At 38.1% G+C, this 10,948-nt stretch overlaps 1 protein-coding gene across 2 annotated transcripts in view; it reads right to left on the reverse strand.

Annotated features, from left to right (window-relative positions):
- Positions 1-10,948, reverse strand: part of LOC106867745 (5-oxoprolinase) — a 255,283-nt gene that overhangs the window by 208,173 nt on the left and 36,162 nt on the right. For both annotated transcript variants that reach the window (XR_008266373.1, XM_052975150.1), the window contains exons 4-7: positions 10,034-10,140; positions 7,291-7,406; positions 5,318-5,397; positions 4,096-4,148 (exon numbers count right to left, since the gene is read on the reverse strand). Coding sequence is in view for 1 of the 2 variants with exons in the window: in XM_052975150.1 (XP_052831110.1) it covers positions 4,096-4,148; positions 5,318-5,397; positions 7,291-7,406; positions 10,034-10,140 (356 nt within the window). In the remaining variant the exon portion in view is untranslated. The remainder of the gene's footprint in view (positions 1-4,095; positions 4,149-5,317; positions 5,398-7,290; positions 7,407-10,033; positions 10,141-10,948) is intronic.

Raw genomic sequence — 10,948 nt, forward strand, 5'->3', positions numbered from 1 at the left:
ATATATATATATATATATATATATATATATATATATATACATACACCCACACAAACACATACATGTTATCCTATATGTCCTTCCTTCTTATGAAGATGGGATGTGATTTGGCAGCTAGCTTTTAGAAAGAAGAGCAAACATGTAAGGGCTCTTTTATCGGCTTGTAAAATGCACACTGTAGTTGTTGTTTACTACCAGTCAACTCTCATCAAGCAGAACTAGGATCAAACCATTCCAATCACAGCCATCCTAAATTATCCAATGTATCATGTTAAGATGCTGTAGTGTGGTTTGAGGAAAAATTTTGCAGGTAAATCAACCATGTGAATACTCCCTTGAGTACATCACAAACTAAATTTAATGTATTGACAGTAATGAACAATAAATCAGGATACTAAAATCACCAGATTTAATATATATATAGAACTCTGTGTACACCTTTTTTCAGATGCTGAATGCTGTCCCCCATGCCCCTGCTCCCTTTTACCAACCCTTCCTCACTCTTAGAGTTGGCACGCTCAACGTAGGCACAGTGAAGGGTAGGTTTGGTGAGACTGTTGAAATGCTGGAATGGAGGTGCGTAGATGTGTGTAGCATTCAATAATTAAGATGGAGGGAAGCTTCTGCCAAGTTCTTCACAGGCAAAGAACAGAGGTATAAAATCTTGAGGGTAGCCAATAGTGATGGGGATGGTGGTGTAAGCATACTTCTTACAGGGAAGTGGGTTGATAGGTGATCGAGGTAGTCAGAGCATGTAATAGGATAAGTATGCTTAGATTAGTTTTGCAAAGTAGTACAGTAACTATTATTTCTGGTTCTGCCCCTCAACGAGAGCTGCCAGATGAACAGAAAGATCAATTTTATGACACTCTTTTACACATTACCTCATCGTGACTTCCATGGGTGGCTTTCATTATGTGCATGGAGGCTATAGAGTTGGTTCCCGCAATGAGGAGAAAACTAGGCTACTGGAGTTCTGTGATGCAAATGACCAAATGATCTGCAACACTAAGTTCAGGAAACCAGCCAGTCACCTGTTCACCAATCAATCGGTGGGAACACAAGCTAGATTGACTACATTTTCACCAGAATGATGGGAAAATGGCTGTTTATCTTCCCAGGTGAAGAATACACTCCTCAATATAGATTAGTCATTAATGACTTCAGACTTTATGCTTGACAGATTCTAAGAGCAAACCAGTCTGAAAAAGGAAGATTTAGAAGCTTAAGAACATAATGACATATAATGTAGAGGACAACCGGATGTTCCTATGGGACAACTTAGTGAGGGCCACTGATCAAATTTGTGGCTGGTGCAAAGTCCCAACTAGACCTAGGGTGACATTGTGGTGGAACAGCATAGAAGACAGGGCCATTAGAGTGAAAAAACAGGTCTGGAAGAGAGGTGGTAGCAGAGAATTATATCAGGTAACTAGAAGGGAAGTTAAGAGACAGGTGTATTTAGATAGAGGAGAAGCAGAAAGGAAGAAGTTTGTCAGTGTTCGGCAGCATGAGGACCAGAGGCTTCAGGAATTTTCGACTGCAAGTGTGTGAAAGAAAATCATAATGTAGGAGAGAAGTGTGTTTGCATGGATGATGGTTCACTTGCACTTAATGATTCTGCAATGAGTGCAGCTAGGAAGTGCCACTATGAAAGGCTGTTAAACGTGGAGAATGCATGGGAGAAGGAGAGTCTACCAAACGTAGACCCAACAGAAATACCAGCTATCTGAATTGACAGTAGTGTGGTAGAATAAAGCAATTAAGGATATGAAGACAGGGAAAGCCCCTGGCCCATCAGGAATCACAGCTAAAATGCTTAAAATATTTGGTTGCATGAGATATGGCCTAGTCATCCATATAGTTAATCAGGTTGTCCAGGAGGGTATCGTACCCAACAAGTGGTGTAGCAGCATTATATTCAACTGATACAAAGGTAAAGGTTATGTCTGAGACAGAGATGATTACAGAGGTGTCAAATTGCTGAACCATGTCGTGAAAGTTGCAGAAAGGGTTATAATTCAATTAATAAGGAAGAGTGTTAGCTTAGGTGACATGTAGTTTGGTTCAGGGAGAAGTACTATTGATGCTGTCTTCCTAGTAAGGTAACTGCATTTAGTAAAAAATTAATTTCTGTACTTGGCTTTTGTTAATATGGAGAAAGCCTTTAAACAGGATCCCCCACTCTCTTATCTGGTGGTTAATGCAGAAGCTAGAGATACATGAGTGGTTGGTGAGAGCTGCATAAGTCATGTGCAGGGATGCGGTTAGTAAGGTGAAAGTTGGCAATGAGTATGGCAATGAATTTAGTGTGCCAGCAGGAGTTAACCAAGGATTGGTTTTCAGCCCATTCTTGTTTATAACAGGTCATAACAGGAATTTCAGACTGGTTGCTTTTGGGATCGCCTCTACACTGATGACATTGTTCTTATAGCTGAATCTCTACCAGAATTAGAGAAGAAATTTCAGATGTGGAAGCAAGGACTGGAATCAGAGGTCCTTAAATTTAATTTAGCAAAGACCAATGTCCTAGTAAGTAGGAAAAACAGATAAATCAACAATCCCTTCAGAGAAAAGGTGTAGGCAGGAAGGTATGGATACATAAGAGGTATGGATACATAAGAGGTATGGATACATAAGAGGTATGGATACATAAGAGGTATGGATACATAAGAGGTATGGATACATAAGAGGTATGGATACATACAGCAGAATTACAGGCAGGTTAACAGAGAAAGTAGTCCTGTGGCAGATGTGCAGATATAATAAATACTAAGAACATACAGGATTATAGACTTCCTCAAATGTCCAGGGGAATCCTTAGAAATAATAGCTAGCTTCCATTACTATTACCTAGGCAACCAAGTTAGCTGTGGAGGAAGATGCTCTGAAAGCAGAGTTGCTAGAATAAGAATAGGCTGGGCAAAGTTCAGAGAACTATTACCTTTGTTGGTAACAAAAGGCCTCTCCCACAGAGTGAAAGGCAGATTGTATGATACCTGTGTACACACAGTTATGCTACGTGGCAGTGAAACATGGGATGTGACTGCAGAGGACATGTGAAGGTTTGAAAGGAAATGAAGCCAGCATGTTCCACTGGATGTGCAATGTCAGTGTGCATGTACAATAGGGCTTAAATGTTTTAAGAGAAAAGTTATGTATACAAGGCATCAGATGTTGTGTGCAAGAGAGGAGATTGTCCTGGTATGGTCATGTGATGCCTATGGATGAAGACAGCTGCATGAAGAAGTGCTGATCTCTAATTGTGAAAGAAAGCTGTGGAAGTAGACCTAGGAAGACGTGGGACGAAGTAGTGAGAAATGATCTTTAGATGTTAAGCCTCACAGAGGAGATGACAGAGAATTGAGATATGTGGCAATTTGCTGTGCTTGAGAAAACACATCAAGCTACTATACAGACACGCATAATCTGTCCTCTGTCAAACTCCCCCACAACCCATCATCCGAAGCCCACTCCATCCAACCACCCATGATCACCCATCCCTACAGGTCCCTCCACCATCCCTTATGTGTCTACCTGCACGCTCTCCATGCTCTCACATATCAACCACACCTTGCTCCCAGTTACTCCAATTTCTCTCACCACCACTTGCTGCAGTTACCTCTTTCCCTTCTCTAAACACTTCTCTTCACACTCTTATAGAACATCCCCTTCTATTCCCTCTGTACTACTTGTACTTCATCCCTCACTGTTCTTCCAGCTATTTCTCTCTCTGTCTCTCTATTTTTCTTTCAAACTCTCTCCTTCTTCTCCTTTCTTTTCCTACTGGGGTAAGATATCTGTAGTAAGACATCTATCTCTAAAGCCACCTCTCTTAGTTCAACTCCCTCTCTCAGCTGAGAGGTCTTCATCTTGCAAGTTACTTGGCTACTCCTCTAGTTTGGTGTCACACAAAAAGCACCAGTGCTGGTCTGATGTAAAAAGCACCCAGTACTCTGAGTAAACTGGTGGTAGAAACTATGTCAAAACAGGCAATGAAATCTGGTGATGATGACGATGACGATGGTGATACATATTTTTTTAGTAAAAATAAAAACTAAAGGTATAAAAGCCGGTTTTGATGAGTAAACCTACTTGTTCATGGGAGTGAGACCGCCATCGGATTGCATAAACAATGTCTGAATACCCTGAGGAAGAATAGAATAATTTTATATATAAATCTACAAAAAAAAAAGTTAGCAATGCAAAGAAATTAGTACAAAATCTGAGAAATAGTATTACAAAATACAGGCACGGCTCAGTGGAAAAGAAGTTTACTTTGTAACCATGTAACTTTGGGTTTGATCCCACTGTGTGATACCTTGGGAAAATATCTTCTGTTAGAGCCTTTCATTGACAACAGTCTTGTGAATAAAATCTAATAGAAACTTTATGGAAGCCTGTTGTATACATGTGTGTGTATAGACAATGGTGACATTTGTTTATGTCCTGCAACATGCGAAGGCAAGGAACAATATATCATCAGCATTATCATCATCATTAACTTTTCTATGCTTGCAAAGGTCAATTTGTTGAGGAAAAGTTTTAACAGCTAGATTCCTTTCTTGTCACTAACTCTCATCTGTTTCCAAGCAAAATAATTTCCCTGTTGCCAGGCATGTTTTTCATGGAAGACTGGAAAGGAACAATTTTCTTTTATAAGTACAAAGTTAACTTTTGCAAGGGCAGAGATAAGGTTGATATAATTAACTCTGATATATTCATGGTATCTATTTTAATGAATGCATAATGAAAAGGTCGCTATGTGGTTGCTTGATCTGCTAGAAATAGTAGTTAAAATCGACTGCTAATACTGCCACATCATTTCTTTAGAAGAGAAAGAATACATTGAATAATGTAGGCTTTAATATTAAAAATTATGAGATGGTCAATGCTGGAATGCCTCTGATTGATCATAGATCTGCTCAAATAGAGTTGATCTGGGGTTAAATAACAAGAAATGTAGACATTCAGAAAATGCAGTAGATCCCCAGTTAGTTCATAACCTTAGAAATAATGAACAAAAAGGCAAAGAAGAAAAAAATTCATAGTTCCACTATGACCACAATCACAATCAATATTGTTGAATCACAGAGGGAGCTTCCTTATGGTACCTGAACCAGCCAGAAATGGCAATCAATTCTCCTTCAAATCACATCCTATTATCTCAAAAAGATAAGGACATATTGGACCCAAAAAAAATGATATAGACAAGGCTAGAATGCCTTTTATTATACATCTATCAGATCAGGACTTAACTAGAGCTAAGCAACAATTTCTAACACTAATATTTTATTCTGAGTTTCTTATTTTTTACCTTCAACTGGTCTTTGAAACCTTCAGCAAAGCTGGCAACGTATTTCTTCACACATGGAGTCAGATAAGCATCAGCACAGGCTGTAGATAGACAAATAAAAACATACAAAATATAAAAATAAAAATGGTTTTATAATGTTTGGAGATGATGCAGTAATGTGTTAACATGTAAATAAATCTCAGTATAGTAGCTGTACAAATGTCTGAGAAAAGTTATTAAGATTTCAGTTTTACAAACTAGTGTTCTAATCCTTATTTATAGGTGGGGAGAACAAATAATTGAACCAATACCCAGTATATGCCTGGGTAAAAGACCTTATGCTATTTTTTTTTTTTTTTATTAATAACAGCTTCATTCATTGGTTGACTGACTTTTCAATGGAAACAGTAATAACAGAGTGCCTGAATAATTCTAGTGAAATGAAAACCAGAAGGTATTTTTGTTTTAATGCACCAGTTTCATCATTTTCCTCATCAATGTGTACATCTTTTGTTTTTACACACACACACACACACACACATACTTGCTGGTGCCGCATAAAATGCACCCAGTAAACTGTGTAAAGTGGTTAGCATTAGGAAGGGCGTCCAGCAGTAAAAACTGTTGCTTGGTTCACATCAATGTTGCTGGGATGTGTTGTTGTTGAGATAGTTGCTGGTTGATTTGTAGAAGCTGCATGCAATGATTCAACAATATGAAGCAAACATTTAAACATGATTTATTAACACTGAGCAAATCATTACAAAGTTGTTCATAAATTATAAGATATCTACAGAGTCAACAAGATGATAGAAATATAATGCAACATGCAAAGCTGCTGGATATCAAAATTTACCACTAGGGCTGGATTAAACACAAGGAATATTTATACATGTGCTGTTTCAGGCTTGCCACTACAAATTGCATTATGGTTTAAGCAAGCAGTTGTTATAATGATTATGAAAGAAAGAGTGTGTATTTCAGACTGGAAACAAGGACACACTGAAGTTTGGTGTTGAAGAGGGTTGTTTATAGGCCTTGTAGGGAAATATTCTAGTGCCTTCCTGAATAATCTTTCATGTGATTTCTGGCTTCTGATTGGTCAATAACTTGGTTGCACACATGGTCAAGCTGTTGCTATGTCATGGCTTGAAATCCACAAGGTAGCAACGTGAGTTCAAGTCCTGCTACAAAACCATGCCAAAGCAGACAGTGGAACTTAGCACAGTCCCCAGGCTTAGCAGCTCCTGTCAAACCATCCAACCCATGCCAGCATGGAAATGGACATTAGATGATGATGATGATGATACATGCCTTTTATAGTAAGGTCACTAATTTTCTGGTAAGCTTGGTTCTTGACACTTACTGGATTATTTGATTTGTCAGATAAACAGAAGGTATGCAACAATAATTCAGTGTAAATTTCAAGAAGACTATTGTCATGTTATCAATAACTTTTTTGCTTTTTCACCAGAAACATTTTTATAAAAGGTGGAAACACCCTTTCAATTCTTCAACTATAATAAAATGAAGGTGTAAATATTTAAAAATAGAATTTAATGCCACTATTAATCTCTTAACCATTGATATTCTGTAGATATTCTCTTGAAACGTAACTGTGAAGGACATTTACTTTTTCTTTGTTCATGCTGGAACACTGTATTCTCCTCAGTGAAGTTAAGTTATCTATTAAAGTCCTGTTCACAAAAAAAAAGGGTTGTTAGTGGAGTTAGGTTTAATTTGAAACACTTACCCTTTCATACCATTATAGTTAGGGTTAGAGAGAGTGTGTCTAGTGAATAAACAGAGGTGCACTGTGAAGGCTTGGTTGCAAAAAACTGAATATATATGTACATATATATGGTTGCTAAAAAAATTAATATATATGTTCACATGTCACAAGCAACCTTACCATATTGTAAAATGGATTTGAAAGAGTCTTTATTTGGTCACTCATGTATTCAAGAAATATACTAAAAACAAAAAAAATATACCTGTATAACCTCGGGGAACAATTTTGACCATTGGTATCACATCAAATGACAGAGAAATGTGTTCAAAACCAATTTCTTGGGCAATTTTTTCTACCTGTTTTTCATGATTTGGATAGCTATAACATAATAAAACATGAAATATCAGTTCTGAATTTTACTATTTATAATTCAGTATCAAAAAATGAATGAAGTAGTGTCTGTGGGATTTAATGAAGGTTTGCAGCCAAAAAAAACAAAAATGTAATGATAAAAGTTGTAAAAATGATATGCTTCTTTACCACAAGGGCTCGATCTGATATGTAACAATACATATATTTATGTACTTTGATCTACATGAGGGTTAAATACATGTATCTAAGTTGATATGCGTGTGCATATTAGTCTATACTCGTTAGGATCAATAAGTGAATCTATGTGTATGCATGAAAATATAAATATGTATGTGTGTGTGAATCAGTGCATGTGGCTGAACACATGTACGCTGGGCTAATAACTTTTACTCTGGGTAAGAACCCACAAGAGTCGTAAAAGGACAGATGAACTTGAATTAAAGGGACAATTAAGAATAGATGTGGATGTATGTTCATAATTATGTATAAATGTAATTTTCTATGCCTATGTTTGTGTATTTTACCCCATAATATACTGTAGTCATGAATGTCAACTTAAATGCCCAACTGTGTTTTTTATGTTTTGTCCCTGCCAGTATGCTCCGCTGGATGTGTAATGTCAGTGTGCATACTAGACAGAGTGTAAGTACCTTGAGAGAAAAGTTGAATCTAAGAAGCATCAGTTGTGGTGTGCAAGAGAGACAATTGCGCTGGTATGGTCATGTGGTTAGAATGGATGAAGATAGCTGTGTGAAAAAGTGCCACACCCTAGCAGTTGAGAGAAGCTGTGGAAGAGGTAGACCTAGGAAGACCTGGGATGAGGTGGTAAGGCATGACCTTCGAACATTGGGCCTCATCGAGGCAATGACTTCTGACCGAGACCTTTGGAAATATGCTGTGCGTGAGAAGACCTGGCAAACCAAGTTAGACCTAAATCCAAGGCCTCTGCCAGGGGTGTAACCAGCCCACTTATGCGTACCTTCCTTCATTGGACACTAAACTCCGCTTGCGAAGACCTGTTGAGGCAAGTGAAATCGAAATCGAACTAAATTCGACGACTGGCACTCATGCCAATGTCGTCTCCTTCATTGGACACTAAACTCGGCTTGCGAAGACCTGTTAGGGCAAGCGAAAGCGAAATCATGATGGCACCTGTGCCCAGCATTGCCTTCGTGGCACGTGTAAAGACATTTGAGCAGGATTGCTGCCAGTGCTGCTGGACTGACTCCTGTGCAAGTGGCATGTAAAATACACCATTTTGAGCATGGCCGTTGCCAGTACCGCCTGACCAGCCTTCGTGCCGGTGGCACGTAAAAGCATCCACTACACTCTCTGAGTGGTTGGTGTTAGGAAGGGCATCCAGCTGTAGAAATCTGCCAAATCAGATTGGAGCCTGGTGTAGCCATCTGGTTCACCAGGCCTCAGTCAAATCGTCCAACCCATGCTAGCATGGAAAGCGGACGTTAAACGATGATGATGATGATGACGATGATCTCATACATTTTATGGATTTATTTAATGTATTTCTTTATCAGAACAAGCATAATACTTGATTAACCTGCTCATTGTATACTTATTTTATTTTTGATTCTTATATACGTATTTTATTAATGATTAATTGTAAGTAAATTCATTACCTATGCGAGAACTGTTCCTCATTCTAAATCATTTTAACTCAGAATCTCTCCTGTACTCCACCAGCTACAGACAATAACAAAATGTCTTCTAATTGAAATAAGCAAAATGGGGATTAAAGAGTGTACCTTTAGAAAAGTCACCTGATGAGGCACATCTGTACTGAATGATGCACCACAACCAGTCATACAGAATCTCACCTGCAAGAGATTGATGCATGATGGGTTGAAATGATTGTAATGATTAATAAAGAATCACAAATTCTGTTTCCTCTTTCTCTCATGTCATATGCATGCATGCATGTATGTATGTATGTATGTATAAGGAGGGTAGGCATAGCTGTGTGGTAAGAAGTTTGCTTCCCAACCACATGATTCTGATTTCAAACCTGCTGCATGGCACCTTGGGCTGACCACAGTTGTTTTAATATATCACCACTGAAAATGTTTTATGAGTCTGAGGGACAAGATGGCTCAATGAAGCTGCAGATATAGACAAAGAGTGAAGTGAAATGATTTATCTGGTCATCAATCACATGCCACAAATTTGGGTTGCAGTACTCTACTTATAAATATATATGGTTGCAAGATATAAGTTTATTGGAATATTCTTAGATCTCAGTCAAGACATTTTTGCAAGGACTCCAAAACTAGTGTGAAGGAAAATGGAAAAAGAAATCATACCTCATGGGTTGATATGGTAGGAAGTAGCATATCAAGATACTGAGTTATTCTCAAACAAGAGGCCTATTTTGAATTGTTACAACAAAGAGGACACCAGGTGATGGTTTTAAACCTGCAACACACTAGTTGTGTACCACCTAAGAACAGGTACAAGTCTGATGGACTTCCACACAATTTATGTCTACCCAATTACATTCACACAAGGCTTGGGTTGATCTGAAACAATGGAAGAGGACACTACCCAACATGTTGTGCAGCAGAAGTGAATCTTGAGTCACATGTTTGCTAAGCAAAAAAAAAAAAGAAAAACCTTACGTGTAAGAATGCATGAGAATGACAGCAAGGCTTTTAATTCCTTGACCATAGACAGTAACCAGGTCCTGCTTTAGTTTCTCGGTGTTTATTTCTGACCATTCATGTAACTGCAATATAGAGAAACTCATGAATGATGAAGAGAAAAACAACAATATTTTACATATTGAGACTGCTAACATCAAAAGTTTGGGAAATGGTGATGGATTTTCCATCAATTTCAGTGATGGGTATTCAGTTACTTGACAAAATGAAATTAATGTGTAAGTGGTTGGGTATTACACAAGCACATGTACCATTATTGCAAATTTCAAATTGAGTAAGTGTGACACAGTGTTACAAAGCTGGACCTTTAAATAGCAGGCAAAACAGAGAAAACGGGAAAGAGAAAAAGACCTCAGTACCAGACTGGTACTTTATTTATGGACCTCCCCCTCACTACTTCAAAAAGGGATTTGATCATTTCATATGCACATTACCAAGACAACTGGAAAGATAGATATTAAGGTCTTTTAAGACAAGAGACCAAGAAGTCATGTTGATACCTTTGTTCTCAGTCTCCTGGACTACTGCTCTCATCTATGGTCACCACATAGTGCCAAACTAACAGTGGATCTTGAAGCAGTCCAGTGTTACTACATTAAAAAGATTGTAACAGTGCAGCAGATGAGCTACTGAGAGAGACTGAAAAAACTATAACTTTATTCTCTGAAGTGTAGATGCAAGAGATATGTAATAATCTACATATGGAAAATTCTGGAAGGGTTAGTACCTAATTTCAGCATTGAGTGTTATACAAATGAGCAAACTGGATGCCATTGCATTGTACCTAAGGTACAGTCCATCCCATCTAATGTCAGGACCAAGTACTGCAATAGCTTAGGGTTCAAAGACTGACAGCTCTTCAGTGTTCTGCCC

Source organism: Octopus bimaculoides, chromosome 20 (assembly GCF_001194135.2).
Source record: "Octopus bimaculoides isolate UCB-OBI-ISO-001 chromosome 20, ASM119413v2, whole genome shotgun sequence".
NCBI lineage: Eukaryota > Metazoa > Mollusca > Cephalopoda > Octopoda > Octopodidae > Octopus > Octopus bimaculoides.